The sequence below is a fragment of the Scomber japonicus genome, chromosome 2 (genome assembly GCF_027409825.1).
Source record: "Scomber japonicus isolate fScoJap1 chromosome 2, fScoJap1.pri, whole genome shotgun sequence".
Classification (NCBI taxonomy): Eukaryota; Metazoa; Chordata; class Actinopteri; order Scombriformes; family Scombridae; genus Scomber; species Scomber japonicus.
Genome location: NC_070579.1, coordinates 35693320 through 35717250, shown reverse-complemented (window position 1 = coordinate 35717250; position 23931 = coordinate 35693320). Strand labels below are relative to the sequence as shown.

The following is a 23931-nucleotide window of genomic DNA, read 5'->3' as shown; positions in this document are numbered from 1 at the left end:
TTCTTTTTTTCTTATTTTTAGCCATCAATAATAAAATTGTAGTCATCTGGGATCTGGGAACATGGCAATAACATTAACAGTAATTTAAACTGTGCAAAAAACAGGAACAGTCAGAGGATTAGACAGGTTTTATAACCCCAGGTACAATGAGGGTCAAGGGTATTCAAACTCAAACTGTCCATTGTGAACCTTTTAGTTTACAGACTCACTTCCTAATTCAGCATTGATCCACTGACAGTTCTAGACATTTCTGTTATGCATACATTTGTTGTAGTGGTAGCAATATAGTTCTCAGAACTCAGCAATTACTTTGGTGAGCATGATTTCTAGGGCTGGGTATTGTTTCAAAAATGACGATACCAGTACCAATCCAAGAGCCCTTAAAGTGACACTGATACCAATTGAGTACTACACAGGCATGTAGCGTAGACACACTTTAGAGCGTTTAGGTGGCATCTTGGCTGCTGAACTGCTATACACACTAACTCAAATTCACCACAACTTCACCACCATGGACAGGTTGTAGCTGCTGTGGCAGTGGGCCAATCGCATGTCAAGCAAGTCCGTACAAAAAGTCATATTTTCTAGCTCTGGGTGTAAAAAGGATTGATTGCAGGTATCTATATATATTTACGGGAGATTTTGATACTACTTGGTATCAGTTTATATTGGGCGACACTTTAAAAGTATTGAGGAGTGCCTTGGTAGTCAAGTGGTCACCATGCATGTCATATAACGGCAGCGTCCCTAGTTCAATTCCGGCAAGGGAACTCTCTTAATCTGTTTCCTGTTGGCCTCTACGCCAAGTACTTCCAAATAAAGGCAAAACAATGCCCAAAATTAAAAAAAAAAGATATCAAGTACCGATTCCCAGCCCTAGTGATCTCATTATAACTCATAGAAATGAAAATAAAACCAAAGCTGTAATAAACTGGAATTATGTTTGAACGTTTAATTAATGTTGTCAAACAGTCCATTTACACATCCATCACACAAGGGAGCACTGTTTATTTGGAGTTATTTTTGTGTCCACCTGAAAAATCCAATAATGCTTTTCTTTTAGCACTGTTTTGTTTTTTTAGTTACTAAACGCTCCATGTTCACCAGCCAGTTTCCAGATTTGTCTGTCCTGCTGTGTGTTGATGGACAGGTAGCTCACAGTGGGTTTATCAGAGCTGAAAACAGCTTCCTGCTACAAAAAAGCTTAATGGAAGTGATGAAAGTGAAACAAAACATTGAAGTTGCTGACAGTTTAAAGATATTAAAACACTCTGCGGAACTGTGAAGTCATGTCTTTTTATTGCAGTTTCATGTTCTACTGTTAACATATATATATTGTATATTGTTAGTGCATCTTTAGGCGTTGAACCAGTGCATATTGTGTATCATGCATATTCTATAAATACACATGGTAATGAAGGGTGTGTGTGTGTGTGCATGTGTCAGTCTTCTCCCAGTAATAAATAATTAGCTTGATATCAGCCCTTCCTCCACGCTCGAGCACAGGAATAAAACAGGGGGGCTTTAATGTAAGTACCTTATGATGGAGGTTATTAACACTGAGGCCCTGGCATGCTGATTGGCAGAGAAGGGGCAGCACATGCTGAATTCTGCCGATGACCTAAGGGACAGAGCTTTTGTGACTTACCGGGCGTTTTGCCTGGCTCTTTGTTATGGCCATGTGTCGCCCTGGGAGCCTGCTGCTCTTTCCAAAAGCCCCGGGTTCAAAGCCTCCCAGCTCGATCAGGGACTGAGGATTGGGCCAACGCCAGGGACATCCCAAACATCTAGCACAAAGACCCTTCTGACTCCATTCCTCTCTTACACCCCGCCCTCTCTTCACCACCACCACCAGCACCCTCCCTCTCTCTTTCAAATGTTTTATATCTCTGTCTCTCACTCTTTCTTAATCCTCGGGTCGGTCACTGAGCTATAGGCTGCTTCTTTCTCCCTCAAAGACCCTGTGTTGTCTCCCTCAATCTATGCTTTATCTGTTCATTGCAAAATCTCCCAGGATATCCATCTCTACTCTCTTCCCTCTTAGCTGATCCCAGCTGAAGCGTTTCCTTTACATCTACTCTCCTCATGTCCTCTCGTATCCTCATTTCCTCTCCTCTCCCCTTCAAATCTCTTCCAGATCTCTCTTTTCATTTTCTCCTCCCTCGTTCCAGCTCTTTCTCTTTCTCTCTCTCTTTCTCTCTTCACCTTTGCTGACATCAGATGAAACCCTCCAGAGACTATGGATAAAGATAAGCCCTGTGAGATAGATTGTGTGCGTGAGAGAGAGTAAATCTCCAACCCCAAGCCCCCAGCACCCACCCCCCACCCCCATCCTAGCCCTCTCCAACACTGGCTCAAACCCCTGGCACGTTCCGTCTGCTCAGGCTAGCAAAGCCACTAAGCCAGCCCTCTCTCCCTCTCTCCACCTCCCCATGCACAGCATTAGCTAACCTGCTTTGCGGCTATTCCCTAATCAAAAACATTTACAGCGTGAGCCAAAGCCTACGTGGGCCAAAATAGACACGCTGCCACCCCCCCACCCCCGCCCCCATCACCCAGCACCCTCGTCCGTGTATTTGCGACGGATTAGCCCAACAGGTGCTTAATTATTCTAATAAAAAAAAACACTCCCGAGGAACCGGAGAGAGAAAAAAAAAAGGCGAGCTAAATGGGTTTCAATTTTTAAAATGTGCAATGAAGGAGCTGACCCATAACTCTCACGCTCCGCCACATGAATTAATTAATGGTTCAGCCCAACAGGTGCTACATTTTGGTTAGAAATTCAATCAAAAGTGAAGAATCAGGTGATGAATCGACCCCCTTCCTCAACCCCACCGGGCTCACAGTGTCAGCAGCTGCATCTTCCCCACCAAAATGAGAGAGACAAACACAAACACACACACACACACACAGAGGCACACACACACTGTTTAATGCTGCTTTTAAAGTGCAAAATTCTGGCCTTGGCCAATGGGAGAGAGCATCTGCGAGTGGTGGATTTGAAAGAGACCAATAGGACAAAGGGATTGTATCAGCTAAAAAACGCAGGTGCACCACGATTAGAGGGCAGCAGCTGGTGAGGTCACAAACAGACACGGATATACACACACACACACACACACACACACACACACACACACACACGACGAGTGCACACAAACACAAGCTTTTTCACATGCACAGTAAAACGCTAGACGGTCCTCTCTCTCTCTCTCTCTCTCTCTCTCTCTCTCTTCTCTCTCTCTCTCTCTCTCTCTCTCTCTCTCTCTCTCTCTCTCTCTCTCTCTCTCTCTCTCTCTCTCTCTCTCTCTCTCTCTCTCTCTCCATCCCCCGAGCTAACAACAACAAGCACGAGGAGCGCGTACAGTAGAGCGGCGCGACTTTCCTGCCTCGCTCTCAACACCCTTTGATGAATAAAAAAAGCAAAGAGAAGAATACAACGGCACACAAGCCAATACGGTGTTGAAATGACTACTCTTTGAAAAGCGAGATAGGAAGAGGAAGAGGGAGCGGATATGAAAAAGGAACATAAACCTTTTTCGGAGAAGCTTTTGAAAACAGCTGATAAAAGACTATATTTTTTAGGGGGGGAATCAATTTACCATGTGTATGAGTTTGTGTTCACACATTCGCCTGTGTTTGAGTTAAAGTCGGAGCGACACATACAGAGAGAGAGATGATTTGAGGCTCTTTTGGAAAGCCTCCGACGAATCCTTTCAACATAAATCCAGCATTGTCACAGGCAGCCATCCCTCCCTTTCCTTGGCTTTACCTCTCCTCTCTGTTCTCCCTCCATCCACTGTTATCCCCCCCCCCCCCCGAGACATTTCATCATCTCCTCGGCAGCTTCCAGTCTTCCCGCATGTCTCGGAGGCCTTACAACAAAGTGTGTCCCAAGGTAATCCCATTTAGGATGAAGTGATGGGCAGCGGTGGAAATGGCCGCAGAAACGGCAGCAGAGTATTGATGTCATCCAAAAATCCCCCCAATCATTTCAGAGCGAACAGGCCGCCAATGGCTCGGCATTACAATCAGCTTGCGGTTGAGCTACGCACTCTGCGGCCAAAGCGGAGTCCTTACCTAATCATCAGAGAGCAAACTTTGAGGCTCGAGCCACATTAAGGTTTCTCTACTCCATTAAAGGTCTCCCTTCAGTAAATGACTCTCTGAGAAAATCTGGAAATGGCAGAATGAGCTGTTCAATTATAGTTTTTAACAGCCATATGTTTGTCAGGCTCTGTTCATTTACAGCCAGTCCTCTTAAGTTCTTCCCAGGGTTTTTTCATGGCGGCTGAGAGTCCATCAGGGGGAATTGATAGCTGAGGAAGTAGTAGATGAAATCCGAGCTGGCACGCTAGCCGTCTTCAGCTAGCCTCAGGGACTCGGCAGTTAACTGCTACACACTTCGGAGCAGAGAGGTGTTTAATGGTTGATTAGCAGTCTCTGGGAGCTGCCCCGTGGACCAAAGGAACTGTCCTCTTCATTTTTATGCCTCTCTGAAAAAAAAATCAATTAGCACAATTACAGGGCCTCGGTTCCATTAAACATTAATCACAAGGCGGGGGGTGCTCCGGGGTTAGGAAGCTAACATTAATTGACAGCTGACATGACTTTGAGGGAGCGGTGATAGCGTCTCTGGCTTCACAGGGCTCATCTGACAGCGTTTCAGTGATGGTTGCTTCAAATCGGAAGAGTCACTCGCCGCAGATCAAACACCGAGGAGATCTCTGTTGTCTCCAGTTAAGTTAAACGCTTACGTGGTGTCAGCCGCTGTCTTTGTAGATGACTACAGTGTAGCTCTGCACACTCGGGTGAATTTTAATTCATAGACACGGTTGGTAGCAATCAAAATGTGTGTCGCACCAAGTACTGAGAACCCTTAAACAGTAAGCTTCTAGTAAAATGGTAAATGGACTATACTTATATAGGGCTTTTTTAGCAATTTGGGGTTAAGTATCTTCCCCGAGGACATGTAGATATGTAGACTGGAGGATCCGGGAATCGAACCGCCAACCTTCCAATTGGTGGACGACCCACTCTACTTCCTGAGCCACAACCACCACTAGTACAGAACATTTTCTTTCCAACACTCTTAATCCCCCTTGTCTTATTTCATGTTAATAATATCATTAATATTCGTCACCGTCCAAAAGTAACCTAGAATGTGAGAGTGAACTGATTTAAGCTGCTGATTGTATTATAAGGTGTCTACAAAGCATTATCTTTAGCTTCTGCTCACTGTCAGCACCTCTCACAACAGAATTTTAAGCTCTGTACCTGGAAGATTTCTTACATAAATCCACTTCAGGAGACTTCTCTCCTTACATATTAATGCACAAGTAGTAGTTTTTGACCAGCTATCACTGCAGAAAATCAATGTGACTTTACACTTTATGTTTTTGGATTGACAAAATACACATTTCCAACTGCTCCTACTGCAGCCAGCAGTGTGTCAGCTTTCTTTAGGGCTGTCATAAATCTGTCTTTCTCTGGCGTGTGCCTCCATTAGTGGGAGGGCATCATAAGAGGCTTGGCTGGTCTGTTTTCGCTGCAACAGTTTACAGTCAGTGGCAGGCGGCCTGTCCTGCAACCCTGGTAATTGAGGCTAAGAGGTTTATCTGGAGTCAGGCTCTCAGGTCCCGGTCAGATAGAGGCGCCCAGAGCTGACCAGGATTGGAGAGACTCTCCAGAGACAGTCTTTCATCCTCCATCTGCCCCCTCCCTTCTCCACTTTTTTTTTCTCCTGCAGTTTCTCTCCTTCACCCTTCGCTTCGACTGTGGAGGGTCTCTCAGTATCTTTTAAAACCTCCTCTGGAAGGACAGGAAGGGGGTGTCAAATACACATCACATACAAACACAGACACACCTAAAGTCTAACAGGGGGTCTCTCTCAGGACGCTGGGCTAATTTTACCAGCAGCTAGAAGGGGGAGGTGGGAGATGGGGAGGGGGGGGTCACATTTAGAGGTGTCATTTTAAGCAACTGTGTCAAGGCGTTGGTCGAGACTGTAATCAACCTCATCAGAGGTGGAGTAATGACGCGTGACCACTACTCTTGCTATTAGAGACATATTGGTAGATATAAATGGCTCTCTGTAGAGTGATACTGTACTACGGATTGCAAGGAATGCATACACACACTCACACACACACACACACACACACACACACACACACACACTCACTCACACACACACACACACACACACATCCATGCTTGTAGTCAATTTAGTTTCTTTCCAAGTAATTTGTTCTCCGTTAATTGACGTTGTCTTTTTAAAAAGAATTGGATGATTCAGCTTTGCACAGATACCGAAGCAACTAACTACTTAATTTTTTTTTTTGTTTTTATCTTAAACCACTTTTTCTGACACTCTCATTTGCTACAGCGTTAAGTAATTAGAAGCACACTGCATACAAGTTGTGCAACTGAAGTTAAATTGCTCTTACTCTCTTTTTTATCATTATCTTGTTGTTAGACTAGCTGCAGATTCAGCCTTTCTTAGAACTCTTCTCTCACAATTGGGATTCAGCTGACTGCAAATTTCATCGCCACAGGTCCTCAGGCAAATTGCTAATCAAAGCAAAACACAGTAAGGCTGCTATTAACTACTGTTCTCTCTCCATCTTGATCCCACTTCCTTTTTTCTCTCTCTCTCTCTTTCACTTTCCAGACAGTGAGATTGTTCCTCCCGACTGTCTGCGCCCGCGCTCCTTCACCACCGTGCGCTCCTCCTCTCTGCGGCGTGAGGCGGACGACTCCCGCCTGTCCGTCAGCCTGTGCGACCTCAACCTGCAGCAGGAGGACGGAGGCAACGCCCACAATCACTCCCATCGCCACACCCTCCACTTGGCCTCAGCATCCTCCTCCTCCGCCTGCCCCATCCCCCAAAACTCCCTCAACTCCCAGCAATCCTCCCTCCTCCCGTCCGCCCTGGAGAGCGACCTCCACTTCCACCAGCTGCGCGGCGCTCACATTAAGACTCTGGACGAGCAGACGGTGGCGCGATCAGAGCACGCTCGCGAAGAACGCACGCTGGTCTTCACCAACCGACCCCTGCGCACCGGAGAGACCGTGTTCATCAAAGTAACCAAGTCCAGCCCCGCCCGATCCGGTTCTTTGTCCTACGGCGTGACATCATGCGACCCGGCGGTGCTGCGCCCCAGCGACCTGCCCTATAACCCCGAGGCTCTGGTGGACAGGAAGGAGTTCTGGGCGGTGTGCCGGGTGCCGACACCTCTCCAGAGCAGCGACATCCTGGGCTTCTTGGTCAACCAGGAAGGAGAGGTCATCCTCAGCCACAACGGAACCAACGTGGGGATGCAGGTGTGCGTGGACAACTCGCGCCCACTCTGGATGTTCTTTGGTCTGCACGGGGCTGTGACTCAGCTGAGGATTCTGGGTAAGTCAGCACCACATTGAAGTTACATTAGATAATTAGAGGTAGACAAAATAATGTCAAGTGATTTCCATACAGTTGGGGGGGGGGGTCTCACAAGAGACCGATTTTCGGACAAATGAAGAAGACTTTAAGCTTGGAGTATGGGTAAAACTCCTACAATTCCTTGGTGAATGTGTGCACCCTTTTAAATTATGACTTAACCCCCCCCCCCCCCTCCAAAAACCCATAAAATGTTGATGACTATAAAATCTGTATGTTCTCAAGAGTCAACACATGAAATTTCAAAGCTCTACATGCCTCCATGCTTTTTTTCTTTAAAATTCGCCAAATCTTCCAAAAATCTCCCTATTACGGTCCACACAAGGTCAATGTGGTACTTCATGTGATTGGAAGTGGACAAAATTGCAGTCGCACCTTCACCGGGACACCAGCTTTTAGCCAAAAGTGGTTGCACCTCAATCGGACCTTGTGTGACTGAACAGGCCTCATAAATGTTGTTCTGAAGGCCTTCATTGACTTAACATTGGTAATCTTGAACACCCCCCCCCCAAACTCATAAATGATATGCTTTACATGAAAATGTTTTTGACACATGACATTTCAAAGCTCTAAATGCTTTTGTTGCTTTTTTATTAACTTGAAGTAACTCAAACTCAAGCTGCGTTCAGTGATTTCATAATGATTGGAGGAAAAAAAGGTGAATGTAGCTCAACTTTTATCATCCAGCGAGTAGCAACAGATAATTCTACGGTTTACCTCGTAATCATAAATAGAGTTAGAAGACAAAATAATTATCACCAAGCAAGCTTTCCAGGGTTGTAAAATCCTATTTCCTTTTTCCTATTTGGTGTCTGATAAGACTTGAAACTAATCAATAATTCAAACTGGATTTCCTGGATCTTATTTATTTTCTCACTGGTATCTGCAGTAGAATGCCCACATCAACACAGGCCCATGTGAACAAAACCTTGCAGCATGCTAGATATCGGATTAAACTTGTACATTTCTGAAACATTCAGACGAAAGGAAATGAATCACTTTTTTTTTCAGGTGTGTCGGTCAAAAAAATAATGTGTCAGACCCAATTAAGTAGAAAGATAACTAAAAAGAGATATGACGCACATAGCAAGGAGGTTATTATGAATTCATGCCCACTACAATCTTTGCAATGGTAGCTGACTTCATGAAGCGTTAACACTCTGTCTTTAATGAACACCCTTTATTCTTCGACCACATGCTTTATCTTGTGAAAAATCCCTCTTGAAAGAGTAATTTATGGTGGAAATAACCCCCCTTTTATCTCAGTGATGTGTTCATGGTCAGGACCTTACAGATCAGGATATTGATCTTCATTTGGCTGGGCACACCACTGGTGAGAGCTTCGAGCTCCGTGCTTAATTCACTTAGTCCCTTGGGGTGAAATCTATTTGTGCTAAGTGTTGAATGCTCTGACAGTACGCCAATTCAGTCACACCACGGGTCATGACCGGCACCAAATGGGGTCAAGAGTCAAGGGGCACTTTGTTACTCTGTTTGTCGCAATATTTACAACAGATGTCTCGAAACAGGAAACGTCCATATGCGGTCGTAGAGTTAGCGAGAAAAGTAGAGACGCTGCTGTTAGTCGGGAAGATGAAAAACAGGAAGCAAGAGAGCAGGGGTGGAGAGAGGCAGCAGGGAGGGGGGGGGGAGCTGTGACCTGCACACAGCGGGGACAACAAGATGTCTCAGCAGGGTGGACACTTTGCCTGTCAGTGGCGTGCAGGGACACCTGAGGTTTGTTTACCCCCTCTCTTAAACGCTCATAATGACAGGGGGGAGTGTGAAAGGTGTGTGACAGAATGGGCCCGGCACTTCATTTCATCCTGCCAAGCATATTGCCTTCCAATGAGGTGTGGGTGGCTTGGGGTTGGGGGGGTGGGGGGGTTGCACTCAAGAGTATGAAAAGTGGAAGACAGCTCTGCAACAGGGTATCTTTATGATGCCAGTCTGCATGGCATTTATTCTCAGATCTGTCAAAGAAAATCAGTGAAAATCCTCATCAAACGACAGCAGCAAACACATGTACACAAATGCATACAAGACACTACTATAATCACAATGTAGCAGATTTGATTGTATGTGTTCATTCCGCTACAGCAAAGTAGCTTCTCTGTCAGGTGTGTAATGCAGGTTGGAGCATGCAAGCAAAGGAGGTGGCTCACTGCTCTTAACGTCAAAGTTAAGAGGCATAGCAGCGCAAACAGCACCGGCCTTTCAAAGGTGTCATAAGTGTTTGTCTGTGGAGGAAGAGGCATCTATAAATACATCCTGCTTTTCTTCCAGTGACAGCAGCGGAAAAGGAAGGAGGAGGTTAAAAGACGTTATAGGGGAAGACAACCTTCGCTTTAACAAGACGTGCAAGACAAGAGAGAGAATATTAAAGCTTGCTCTCATCAAAAGCATTAAAATAAATGACATTTGCATGTTTAACTATAGGCTTACAATGCTCACTGTGGGCTAACGTTGTTCTAATGTGAGCTTGACCCACTTAACATCATCTGACTGCAAAGTAATCATGACAGTCATGTCAATGGAAATCACACTGAGCTTCAATACAGCTCTGATGTGTTGAGAGAATCAATTCAGGAATTCAGGAAATACCAAAATAGCAGCGATTCAGTTGTCATGTACTTTGTTTCTCTGCTCTACTTTCAGTTTATTGTGGTAGGTAATTGTGCTCATGTTTTGATGTTACAGTAAGCAGTGTTATCACCCAGAGAGATCACCTACTTTGCCGTTAAATTACATTTAGTCTTGGCAACGGTGCAAAGCAGACCACCTGGTTCCCCTATGTGCATTTCTAACAATCATTTACTGAGAAACAGAAGAGCCTTGGCAGCACAACAAAACAGGAACAGCAGAACAATGAAACGGGTCCGAGCAGATCTCCTTATCAGCTCAGATCTCGGAATTTCCACTCAGGTGTGAATCATCTTTACGTTCCAGCTGCTTTGAATTAGCGAGCGTCTCTTATCGCGCTGTGGCAACACTTGATCTATCGCTTCGTGTTGACTGGAGAGCAATTTAGCTTTCAGTCAGGTCGAAGTTTTGATGCCTTCTGCCCGGAGTGAGAGATGTTAAACTTGAAAGCTCTGCTCCCCCAGTGGACTCCGGCTCTTCAGTAGGGCAAGATAAAGCAGTCATCCCAGAGGCCTCTCACTTCAAACAAAGCATGAAGTAATGGACCTTTCTAATAGGACCAGGCATACTCAAACAGAAACATGAGGGTAGCTCCGGTCAGCCAAGAGAGCTTGGACTGGGTAATGACATTGTAGATGAAATCAATACTGCATTAGCTGTGGTGTACTTACTCTCTGTTTTGAATCAAAGTAAAGAAATATATTACAAACAAGCTACATTCATCTGTCTAAGCATCAGAACATACCATATTTGGTGACAATTATTTAGAAACCGATTCTGATCAAGATTAAAGGTTAATAGTTATGGGATCTGTGAGCCTGTAATGCTCGTAACACACATTTGTTGGAAGAAGTAAAAACAAAGAAGCAATTTTTGCCATTAAATTGTTACCAACATTTGTTCTAAATGTGGAGCCAGATTGATGAATGCCTATGTTATTATCTGAATCAAAAGGGTACAGTGTACACTTGAATTAGTCTATTAAGTAGACTACTCAGCTGTACTTTGAAAGGCTTAGCTTTGCTTTGAGCTGAATGTTGATTTATGATTGCTGCATAGCATAAGCATGTTATCATGCAGGTTAACTGTTCAATGTCGAAATTCTTACTTTTGGCATGTAACATTAATCATGTTAAAATTCATACACTTTGAATAGTAACACACTAAGGCTAGCAGTTTTCTAAATGTTTCTTATGTCAACAAATCTCAAGCCCAGAGCCAAACCAACAATGAATTGATCCTAATTCAAAGTGTATCTTATTCCTTTGTGCTGTAGACCTCTGTTGAGTCCAAAAATGATTAAAAACACTACAATGAGCCAATGCATTGGATGAAATGTGCCTTTGCCTCAAAACATTTTGGTCCATAGTTCTTTTTAGAAAGAGTTTCAAAGAGTATTACAGTGCCACTAAACATGTGCAGGAACAGTTTCATTTACAGAGCTTTGCTAGCTTGTTGTGCTACATGTCACAACTTCTCGACTCTGTACTACGTTGTACTTTGTAAAGAAATTTGCGACATATATCCTTTAAGCATGTTTATGTAACTAATATTAGCGGCATCCAGTGTTGGAACGGTTACTTTTGAAATGTCGTATGTTACACATTACTAGTTACCCTGTTAAATAAGTAATGTAACTATTTAAATTACTTCATCAAAGGAATGTAACTAGTAAATGTGTTAAACAATAAAGCTGATAAGTCGTAAAAACATAACTGTAAACCAGTCAGGGTGAACCTCACAACAGTACTGAACAATGAACATTGAAAGCGTTGTTGTCTGTAGACGTGGCCATGAAGCGGGCCTTGATGTGGTCGGCTGGTCACAGGCATGGCAGACTCAGGTTGCTAGGAGCAATGCACATTGATCTGACTGGCAAACAAGAAGTGGTGCAATTTCAATCAAGAGAAGCAGTGTTTAAAATGTGAGTGCACACTGCCAAATGAATGTAGCCTGTGTAGACATAGAGACAGCTCCTTGTAAGCCATCTTCCCTTTAATAGTGTTGGACTCAAATTTGTCTCAACTGCTTTGCTAACCCACGTTGTCCAAAAATCTGCCAATAGAAGACATTCCTGCAGTGCAAAAACAAAGCAACAGAATGAATGCTGCACTCTACATATAAGCACAAAACCAATTGGTTGGGGTTAAAATGATCACTTGAAACATAGCTACTAGTTCCTTAAAGCTAGGCAACCTTTGGCGTCCAACCCTAACCCTAACCCTAACCCACACCACATTAAGGTTTGTCCTAAAATGTCCTAACTCGTGATTGAAAACGTGACACTCGCAGTTGGAAATGGTAAAGTGAACAGCAGCCTCCTGCAGCTAACTCCACTTTTTGCCATCTAACTCCATACCTAGCCATCCATCCAACCTGACACCTTGTATTGACCTCATCTGAACTGTTTCACCTCATCTGGTCATAATTACTACAACAACATTTGTCACTGGAATGTAACTATAGATCATTTTCAACAACTGAATTTACAACCTATTACATTGTTTTTCTTTGTAGGACTGTGAAACCATAACTTGTCATTTTAAGGGTTTTTGTACAGATTAAATGAACAAGACATTAAGTGTTAATTATTGAGCTTCGGATGTTGTGGTAGTAGGATTTTGTCACACCTGAACAGAGTCAGGATATCTGATGTTAACTGTTAAGCTAAGCTGGCTGCTGGCTCCTGCTACATATTTACAGCACAGACATGAAAATACTATCTATCTTCTCATCCGAGTGTTTGACAGAAAGACGGAATGACTGAGCAGCTGCCTTGCCTTGAGACACACCAGTAGCGTGGCTAAAACACATCCTGTATGTGGGTGGTTTAGCCTGACATGCATAAAAACTGACAGAATTTGTTTGTTTTTCTAAGATCATCATGCCAAAACATATTACCTAGACTTACAGACTGCATGTCACTACTATATTTTTCTGTATTGTCCAAATATGTCTTTTATTAGTGTGATTTTTCTCAGACAAAGCTCCAGCAAGAACAGCTGAGAGTTGAACTTTGAGAGATATCGAGGGGACCTTGTGCCTCGTGGCGTGGAAATAGGACACCCATCCAGTGACCCACTTCACATGTATTATAGATTCCATTAAAATGTCAGCGCGCCCATGCTCGAGCGAAGCGTCTTACCACCCACATCCTCATACACTGCAGCTGCCACGCTCCTCACCCCCCCCCCCCTTACTTCTCATCTTCTGTCATGTCAGCCGCTCTCTTCTCTCCTCTTCAATTTTGTCGTCGTCCTCATCATTTCAGTCTTTTTTTTTGTGCTCCTTATCTTGTTCTTCTCTACCCCCCCCCCCCCCCAATTATCACACATGTTCACGCTTACGGTGTCTGACACACAAACACATTCACATTCACACACAGGACACACACACACACAGTAGTCATCTATAATAAAGTATAAAGGGCAGCGTACAATGACGTGATCATATCACTGTGTGCTATTCTAGTAATTGCCTATTCTCTCTTGTGTGCATGCTCCACTTAACTTCCTCTCAGTCTACGTGTTCAAAGAATGATGAACTATGATTATTTTGTTACATATTGGCTAAAATAGTGAGCTCGTATCAATATTTAATATGTTTCACAGTTGCTGTCGTTCCAGAGGAGACAGTTCATCATTAACACCTTCTTTTGGTGTAAATGATGAACTGTTGGTTGTTTTTTTCTGTTTGTTACCACAGTGGTTTGTGAGCAGATGCTGAAGCTGAGCACTTGTTTTTTATTGGAAAACAGAATGTACTCGAGAGACCTTTGCATTGAAAAATTGAAAATGTGAGCACTGTCCTCTGTCCTCACTTTGTGGACATTTTGTTCTGTTGATGCTCAATAAAACATATTAACAAAAAGAAAAAAGCTAATTTCTCAATAAGACACCATATCAACTAGTTTGGCATGATCTTACATTATAACGTGTTATATTAAATAAAGGAATACAATTGTTCCAAATATTACATTTAATCTGAGGAAGCAATTACACTTAAATAAAATATGTAATATGTATCATTCTTTTGTGGTTACACCATTTGACATTTTCAGGAGCATTCAGTAAAAATGGTGCAAATGTCATTTCAAATGATATAAAAACAACAAAAATATAAAATGCACATTTTAACAAACCTGATGCTGCTTTTAAGACAAGATATTTTTTGAATTGCTCATCATGCCAAACCTTATTTATCACTGACCCTTCTACACATGTATGGACAACTGATAAAGAGACAAACAACCCACAGATGTATCACTGTGTCCTTCCTCCAAAAAAGCTCTTTCTCTCTCTCTGATAATATCTCCACCATAGACAAAGAAGCTTTTAACATCTTATGCAGCAGGGTAAACCATGACCTTAAACTTCTACCTTCTGAGCTGCTTTCCTTTCATCTGATCCAAACCAACACAAAAAAACACACATAGCCTAAGTGCACATTTTGTCCTGACGGTGCCTCAGTTTCTCTGCAATTAAATGAACAGCCACCCATTTTGAGTCAGTGTGTCTGAGGATAGATTTTCACCAATGATATGTTAACGTAAACCATCTTCAATGGCCCTCTCTTCTTCTTTCTGTTCCTCTTCTCTTTCTATTGTAAACACGTCAGGAGAGTTTTTATTTGAACCCCCCCCCCGTCTCCCCCGTCTCCCTCCTCTCACATTGGATTCTAAAAAGTGACCGAAAGCTGTGACTCCCACAAGAGGGCCGTCAAGGGTGATCCTTATACACACAAACATATGCTAGCACGCTCACACTTAAACCCACCAACCCTCACCCCGCACCCTGCACCCCTCACCCCTCACCCCTCTACCCTCAAACCCCACCCAAACTCCCTCATCGCATACTCCGCATACCTCTCATGCTTTAAATGAAAGAGGCTCGCTCCATAGATGTACTTGTTTGTGATGGATGGAGGGATGGTTGGACGATTGGATGGATGGTAAGAGAGAGATGTGGACACAAGCCTCTCACAGCTGTTCACACAGGTCGCTTTAATCTATTGGTGAACAGGCGGGATCAGGGATGGGCACCGCAGATCCTGCCTCAGCTGCCCTGGATGGGAGGTGCCAGCCTGCCAAGGGGGATTAACACGGGGGGAGATGGAGGGAGGGAGGGAGGGACGAGGAGAGAAAGAGGATTCCGTCCCACAGGGGAACCACTCGTGCTACAAGGCCTCAGGGTGATCAGGCTCGAGTAATCCGATAAAAGGTGAAACATGATGAGTGCAGCAGCAGCAGCACCTTGTAGGGCTGGAACAGTAGTTTACCGATAGACACTCACCTAGCAGCATTGTGAGGCCTATCTGCACATATGAAGCATCAGACACATCGTTTATTAGAAAGAGAAACTGTGATATTGTTCATTGTAAAACATCTACCACAGATTACACACAGGCTTCCCGGGTTCAGCTTTGACCTACCTTACTTACCGTAGTCGCACCCATTCAATGGCTTTCCAAAGAAGTAAGGGATTATTAGCAATGTTATAGGTGCATTCACTTTTGGTTTTACCTCCAGATAAAGCGGTAGGCAGCAGTTCAGTGAATAAAATGATAGAACCAGATCTATGAAAGTAAAACCCAACACTCTAGTTTCTCTTAGGTTCCTGAGGTGATACGAGACATTGTTTTATCTCAACACCTGAAAAGTTTAAAAATGTCTAAACCAGCCAAGTTAAAGATAATAACTTGTGTTTGTTTTTGATGAAGTAGTCAATGGTGTCCCGCTGTCTTTATGCCTAGCGTAGTGCTTCCAAATTGTGGCTGTTGTCTCGTATCTAAACATAGACAGTGTATATCTCAGCGGGTAGAGCATGTCACACTCACTGCCTGGATAAGGAGTGTCATTCTGTCTGGGGGGGCCTCCCTTTTCTAAAAATGCATTCACTCCACTCACTGAGCTCCAGATGACCCCTTACATCATTTTTACACACTGTACATACAGTACATATCACACACATACACACACATCGAGGCACCAACAGGCTTTAGAGCACCGGGTTGACCCCACCCCCCCTTCAGTATGCAAACAAAAGAGATTCTTTTACTAACCCTCCTCCAACCATCCACCACAACACACCACTTCAAATAGATCCACATATAGAGGGATGAGCAGCAGTGACAAACATACTGGTGCAGTTATGACCTCTTAGATATGGGACAGTTTCTCTCAATTCTCATTAGCTATTATTGGCTTGGCCCACACTGAAACATGCCTATGTATGTTGGCCCTGGGCATCAGATGGATTGATCAGACTGCTGGTCAGATGGCGACTGATGTAGGCTGACAGACTGCTGGGACATCGGTTAAGTGTGGAGCTGTCATCATGATGTTACTGGTCAGTGTTGATGGTGACTCTGCCACACCAGATGACTCTGGTTTCACATTTTTTCCTGTCAGCTGTCCAGGAGAATAGACGCACCGTGAAATGTCCTCAACTGCATTCAACACAGTGGAGCGATGCTTTTTAAAACACACACACACACACACACACACACACACACCCTGAAATGGGATGGTTAAATATCGAATGTGCACACATAGCAGCAGCTGATTTTCTGATGCAGTTGTTAGCGTGCTATTTTTTGACAGCCATCTACAGGGAAGGTAATTAAAGTAATCTGCACTTGTGTTGAGAAGCAGCAAAGCATTTGAAGGGAATTCTATGTGGATGATTACATGCTTGCTGTGTAAGACAGCTAATTTGCATCTTAATTTGTTGAGTGTTTTTGTGTCTCTGCAATACCTGTTATGGGAAGCTATTAAAGTTATTTTTAATGACAGCGAATACCATTAGATTAGTATGACATTTCCTGTGGGATATACTTGCTTGTAGGCTACATTTCATATGTTTATGAAACACCAAATATTTCATATTTCTGCTTATTCTGCCTTTTTGGGTAGATTTGGGTGGTTTATCACCACTTAGGGGGAATGGAATAAGCTGAAAACACATTTGATGGATTATGTAGCTCTAAAGATGCTATGGCTAATACGTTGGCAAACTGCTTTCACATCCAGCAGAAGCAACTCTAGCTTTCATTTGGAGTCATGTTTCTGGTCATCTGGTCAAATTAAGGTTCAATATTAACTTTCCTTTTAGCTCTGTTTTGGTTTGCAAGACCTTTTTTTCAACTGAACAGCTGCCTGTTGGTCTGGGAATGACTCGACTGAAAGCTGATTCTGTGGGTTTGTCACTACACGACTACGACTGCATTTCACATTTGATTAAATATTCTTAAATGTACATGTTCATCTTTAACTGTATATCCCAACATCATCTGTCAATCCGTACGTTCACATACACACTAGGTCCTGTTATTTCTTATTCTGGTTTTAATCAGGTTCAAGATATGATTTGGAACTCGACTTGGTTATTACAGGAATAACATAGTAGGTTCAAACATTATTCAGATTACTGATCATATATGCAGGAGTGTTTTTGACGCTTCCAGTCTCTGTCTCCAGGTGCAGGGATTATTACTGAGACTTATACTACTTAAAATGCATACTTCAGGACTGTATTAATATTTAGATGTGATATAGAGCTGAATATGGAATACCTGCATTAAGAAAATATAACTTGCTTGGCTTGCTATAATTTGGTAGAATATATCATATATAGCATTACATGAAATATCCATTTTGACAGACACAACGTTGACCTAAGCAGTAACCAGACACTGACATTTTCAACAAACAGCAGCTGTAGTGGTTTGGTTCACCTGCAAAATATCACTGGAACAGATGCAAAACGGCTGCTCTGCTTTCACTGTCAACAACTGGTGCTGTCATATAATTAACTGAAACTACTGACTGATGTTTTCATAGATTTTGCGGCTCAGCGGTTCACTTGCTCTGAACTCTGTGGTTCTATCGGAGCACAGTGGACTCATTAGAACAGCAAACATCTGTATTTATAGCCAATACCTATTAATCATTTCCTTACATTCATTCTTATATTAGGGTGTAATTCTTTGTCTTTTTTTTTTAGATCTATTGAGTAACTGGTTACTGACTGGAATTGACCTGCATACATTTTTCATATCCTGGTTAGAAGTCTTAGTAAGAAGATCGGCAAAATACATTTTCAAGGTCTCATGTTCAACTTGTGTGATGTTAATGACTTTGAATCCAGTTTGTCGTGTCAGTCACACAGGAGCTTCTAAAAACCTGACCCCTCTTTCTAGGCATCACTGGCATTCCAACATGTGTTGTACTTGGAATTCCTATTTGTTTCCCAGGCCATCGTGTAAAAACAGGACATGGAAAGAATGGAGGATACCTAACCTCTTCTGAAATACTCAATCTAAAAAAAAGAAAAGAGGAGGAAGAGCTCTCCTCTTCAGTGATGAATATGTTCACACTAAAATGTGATAAATGTAAAATGTTCTGCGCTTAAATACTATATAGACTATAAATGTAAAATGCCTAGAAAGTAAAAAAAAGAATTGAGGAACTCTACTGTAGTTCATTGTATGTACTGCTGTTGGCATCAAAAGAAGAAAGGTTTTAAAAAAGGAACAGTCCTCTATGAAGAGACAGATCTATTTGCTGTAATGTCTGGTGCTTTTATCTCTGATGTGCTTTGGCCATTAAAGGTCATTTTTAAGAGAGTATCCCTTGGATTTTAATGCTTATTTGTTCCACAGTGTTCTAGACCAAAGGCAGCTTCCTCTTCTTTTTGCTAATGTGCCTTTTACATTGTGTGTTCCATTCTGTTATACTGGTATCATGTAAGTCTGCTCTGAGAATCATCAAGGACTTAATTTGAATTTACACCAGAACATTTGTTGCATTCTAGTTCTGACATAAATATCTAATCCGTACCCTTTGTATCTGCTCTGACTAGGTTCCACTCATCTCGGCGATCCGCGGGCTACGTCCAACCCCAGCTCGCCCTCCTCCTCGCCGCACACCCCCAGCGCCCTGGGCAGCGGCAGCTCTGATCCGGTCCTGAACGGAGGCCTGTGCACCGCTGCTTATTGCAGCTCAGTGGGGGGTAGGTACACCCAGATATGGAGCTACCGCTCCAGTAGCAGGGAATCAATCACCCCACAGGGGATTGAGTGGAAGCCATTATGGGATAGTGAGCAGATGTCATCCTGCAGTAGTTAGAAACAATGGCCAGGCCTTCACGGTCCCACCGCTGCTGCATGTGCAGCTGGATGTTGCAAACATTTGGCTCATGTTATGTCACATAGCGCTATTATGTAACGAGTCGTCTTTTGAGAATTTGCAAGACATGAATCTGATATAAATACATTTTCCTTTCACATGGATGTCCTTTTCACATTAGCTCATTTCTTGCTTGGAGCAGTGTATTTTGTACTATTAAATACATGGAACTAGTCACTAGCAAATGAAGAAGCCTATACACGTAGCCAGTACATTAGCTTAACGGTCATATTAGCTAGCAGCAGTTAACACTTTGGAACTGTTGTTATTTCTGTAAGTCCATTTACTACAACCTGTACTGCTGCATCAATCACATCCTTCTTGCCACTTTAGTAGCTATTTTACTATGATTGTAGTTAGGTAGCTAGCTCACTATGTAGAAAGCTTTAATACTCACATTGGTCAATTGTTTCCACAACTGAAGAAACAGCATCATCAAGCACAACAAAAGATTTACAATGGCTCTCTACTCCTGACAGAATTAGTAATACATTGAAATATATATATGTTCTATTTCATTTCGATTGTATCCGACTGTGATATCAGGTTTTTGGCTACTTTACTTTTCCCATTTTACATATTTAACATATATCTTAATTTAACAGGTACTACCCCAAACTCACCAGTCAGCCTCCCTAAGTCACCTACGTTCCCAGGAGGCAGTGGGTCTTGGTCTGAAGAGTGCTCCATCTGCTACGAGAACCTGGTGGACACGGTCATCTACGCCTGTGGACACATGTGTCTCTGCTACACCTGTGGCATCAAACTGAAGAAAATGTCCAACGCCTGCTGTCCCATCTGCAGACGACAGATCAAAGACATCATCAAGACCTACCGGAGCACGTAAGGGGGACCACAGCGAATTGACGACCTCTCTATGAACAGAGAAATCCCACAGTCAGGGAAAAAGAGTCTAAGTTGAAGGAATATTCCTTTGGTACTTTGATTTGATATTTTCATAGAATTACTGACGATTGACCTTTTCCAAAGTCGGTACCGCTTCATTGGGAAGGTCTCTTTCACTTAAGAGTTGCTGTCAGAGCCTCCCTGTGGAAGCAGCACTTGAAGTGACAAGGAGAACTTAATTCTTGCCAGAAGTGTTTGCTCTCTCCTGGGATCTTGGAAGACTTTTGAAGGAGAGGGAAAAACCAATTCCAAAAAAGATTTCACCTGTTGAGCCATGTTGTAAGATACAGTCACTCATTTGCTCTGAAGCAAATGAGTCACTTTGGGGCTGAATGTCTCAGTAATAACTTTTTAGAGGATGACTGAAGCTCTGAAAAATGACGTGAATTTCTGACTTAACCAGTCAAAAAAAAAGCACAGCCGCAGCAGGTAATCATCTCAGTATGTCACAACTTGTGTCTGTGTGTTACTGAGCTGCACTGCGGTGGAAAAGAGAAATCAGTCTGGCATCGCAAAGATGAAGTGATGGATCTCTGTTATCGTCGTGGTGATTATCAGTGAGTGATGTGTTTAGAGATGCAAGTCGGTGCTGAGTATATTAAGTAGGATTGTAACACCTCTTGTACTCGTATAATCTAATGTACCTTTATGGTAGTTCTATTGCAAATGTCGGTGGTAGCTATATTGTTGTGCTAGCTAGCTGCTTGCTCTGCAATGTGGTATGTTGCACTGAAATCTGCACCTTCCTCTCCGAAATGCCCCATTACTGACAGAGAGGATAAAGACATTCATCAGTTAAAACAATCAAACCTGCGTCCAGCAGACTCAGCAGCTCAGAATTCTTGAAAAGGAAACAGAAAGTGTAAAAGGAAAAAAAAAAGTTATTTGGATTCTCCTCAGGGCCAGCCAGCAATGTTTTTTTTAAGAAGATGTGAACTATTTTCCCAAACTCTACCTATAACCATGCCTAATACACTGTGAGTGTCATGACGAATTGACAGGTCCTCAAAAATAGCTCCCGTAACAACACATGAAGTCAAAGGATTGTTGTCATGGTATCAGAAGCCACCACAGATACAACACAGCCTCCTGCCTTAACCCACAGAAGGTTTAATTGTTACATGCCAATGTATCATATTCTGTGTTCTCTGCCACTTTCCAAAAAGAAACCCTGGCAGATTACCAAAAAAAATGCTGTTGCGTGGCACAAACTGTCACAAAACATTCACTCAGAGGAGAAAAAGCACACGAAATTCAAAGTTATTTTTGTAAATCCATGACGTGACCGACATTTAACTATTAAAACCTTTCATAACCTTTGTGACGAGCTTTTCACCAGCAGCAAAGATCCTTTACAGAAATCAGTTCAGGGGCAGGGGTATAAAAGCTCGTGTTTTAAATATCTGTATGATTCCTATTTTCATTTAATACAATATGTCCTGATATCCCCCCCCCCCCCCCCCCCCCCCCCGACCTCCACCACCACCTATACAACTCAACAATAAGCCATAGCTTATTCTAGGATATACATGAAGTTGAGAGGCCGTTTTTTTTTTTTTTGTAAATGACATTCTTGATTTTGTAGATAATCAACAAATGGGGCTCAAACCTGTGCTGCTGCTATGGTATTTGCCAGCTGTCCTTTACCGGCAAATGCCGACAGTGATGTTTCACGCATCCACGCTCCCACATTACAGTTTGATTACGCTACTGCTTGAAGTGTTAAGTCACATTTGAATGTTAATTTATGTATTTAGAGAGATTAATGATTTTTATTGGTGTGCTTGAATTGAAAACAAAAAACAAAAAAACAAAGAAAAATAAGTTTTGTCTGTTTCTTTTTGTTTTTTTAGTTTGTTTGGATTGACAGTCATAATTCTAATATTTGTTTTCTCGTTTATCCAAAAACCATGATAACCTAAATTTATTCTTGTTTTTCTAATAGACAACCTAAGTCAGAGTAAAGAGGATTTCTTGTACCTTGCAGCAATAAGAGATATTGCAGTACACAATCAAAACCTCATTGCTTTGGGGTGCAAGATATAACTCTTGGTTTTATTACAATCCCTGATTTTCAGGTATTTTCTTTGTGTAATTTATCTTCTTGTGTGTAAGCCCTTGTTAGGGAGCCCTACTACCCACTTCTGTATTTATAGCTCTTATCATTATAGTCTGAAAGCCATCACTGTATGTGTATGGTGATGATAAATGTCACTTTATTAAGCTACTGATTGTAATCTTGTAAATGTTTAGGCCGGCGTTGCTCTCTGAGATTCAACCATGGCATGTTTTTTTTTTGGGGTGGGGGGGTTGTTGTTTTTTTGTGCAGACACTCCGACCAAATCTCTAAATCTTTTTTTTTTAAATACATTGTAAAAATGTAATTCCCTTGGTGCAAAACCTTGTATTCAGGTGTTTCTTTTAGCATTCACATTCATAAATTTTTGGACCACACCAAACATACTAAATCACCATTAACACCAAGCTGAATAATTGGCTGAAGGTTTTCATCTGTTCATTTTATACCCTTCTTTGAGTTAACAGACACCAAACATTTCTATATTTTTTGTCATATTATTGCACCCAGGATAGTCCACAGGCTCCTTGAATGTTATTGATCCTGTAATGTGCTATTTATTCGTCCATCACTGCTGTGTGGACTTATTCCTCTGAATTTTTTTGTGTGTGTGTTTGCTTTCTTCTACATTGCCACTATACCGATATGACTCATCTATGTCTGGCCATTCACACAAGCAGCACACGTAGAGATTCTTTCTGCAGATCTTACGACTTTTTTTCTTTTTGTCATGCATGAGTTATCTGTTCACCCCCGCGTGAACATTGGGACCAACAGTAGACGAGCATTCGAGTGGAACGCTGTTAGTATTCATGTAGACTGGAAACAGTGTGTAATGCTAGAAATACTATATAGTGCTCTGTTTGGCCGTTGTTGTGACACAGCAGCTGAAGTACTAAACCTGTATTTTCTTTTTCTTTTTCATTTGAAACTATGTGAGCTGTTCAGTGTGAGTCGGATGATTGTGGTTAATAAACTTTCCAGATGTGTTTAAGCAAATTTTACGGTCTCATATTTTCAATAAGAGAAAGGAAATAACATAATACTTAAACATTACCTTGTACCTTAAAGCTGCGCTAATCTTTTTAGTCACTTGGAGGCAGCACAACAAGCTGTAAACACAACATAGTCATGAAGTTATGTTACGTTATGCGTTAGCAAACCATTAACTCCTCTAGTAACACATCCAACAGACACAAAGCAACACTGACATTCATTTGAAGTCATGTTTCTGGCCACCTGATGAATTTACATCCAATATTCACTCTGATTAGCTAGGTTTGGTCTCCTCAAAGTCCCTCTTTAGCTTAAAAGCTTCAGTATGTTCACTATATTAGCTAGTCGGTTACTTTAGGAAGACAGTGTATCTTCCTTTATCTTTTCTACAGGCAGGAATACCAACAAAATGAGCCAAAAGAGGCTAAAAAGCCCTGTAGAGTTGAGGGGAACTCCAGAGTTAGGTTACAGTTATCTGCAGGTTTGTCACTACAAGTAACAAAACATTACACATAGTCATTTCATCCATTAATAACATAAAAATATAATATTTGAAAGTTGTTCATTAATTTTTAGGTCCTAACATCAACCAATAAGGCTTGTGTAATGATTCAATGCAAATTGCCTGTCACTGAAATGGTCATTAGCTGCAGTTGTAGCTAACAAGGTCCAGCTGGAACT

General features: G+C 42.3%; 1 protein-coding gene across 1 annotated transcript in view; it reads left to right on the top strand.

Annotated features, from left to right (window-relative positions):
• neurl1aa (neuralized E3 ubiquitin protein ligase 1Aa) overlaps positions 1-20118 on the top strand; it is a 69922-nt gene extending 49804 nt beyond the window's left edge. Inside the window, exons 4-6 of the mRNA XM_053325490.1 lie at positions 6674-7402; positions 18946-19095; positions 19877-20118. Coding sequence (XP_053181465.1) covers positions 6674-7402; positions 18946-19095; positions 19877-20118 — 1121 coding nt within the window. The remainder of the gene's footprint in view (positions 1-6673; positions 7403-18945; positions 19096-19876) is intronic.
• Positions 20119-23931: the final 3813 nt, after the last annotated feature.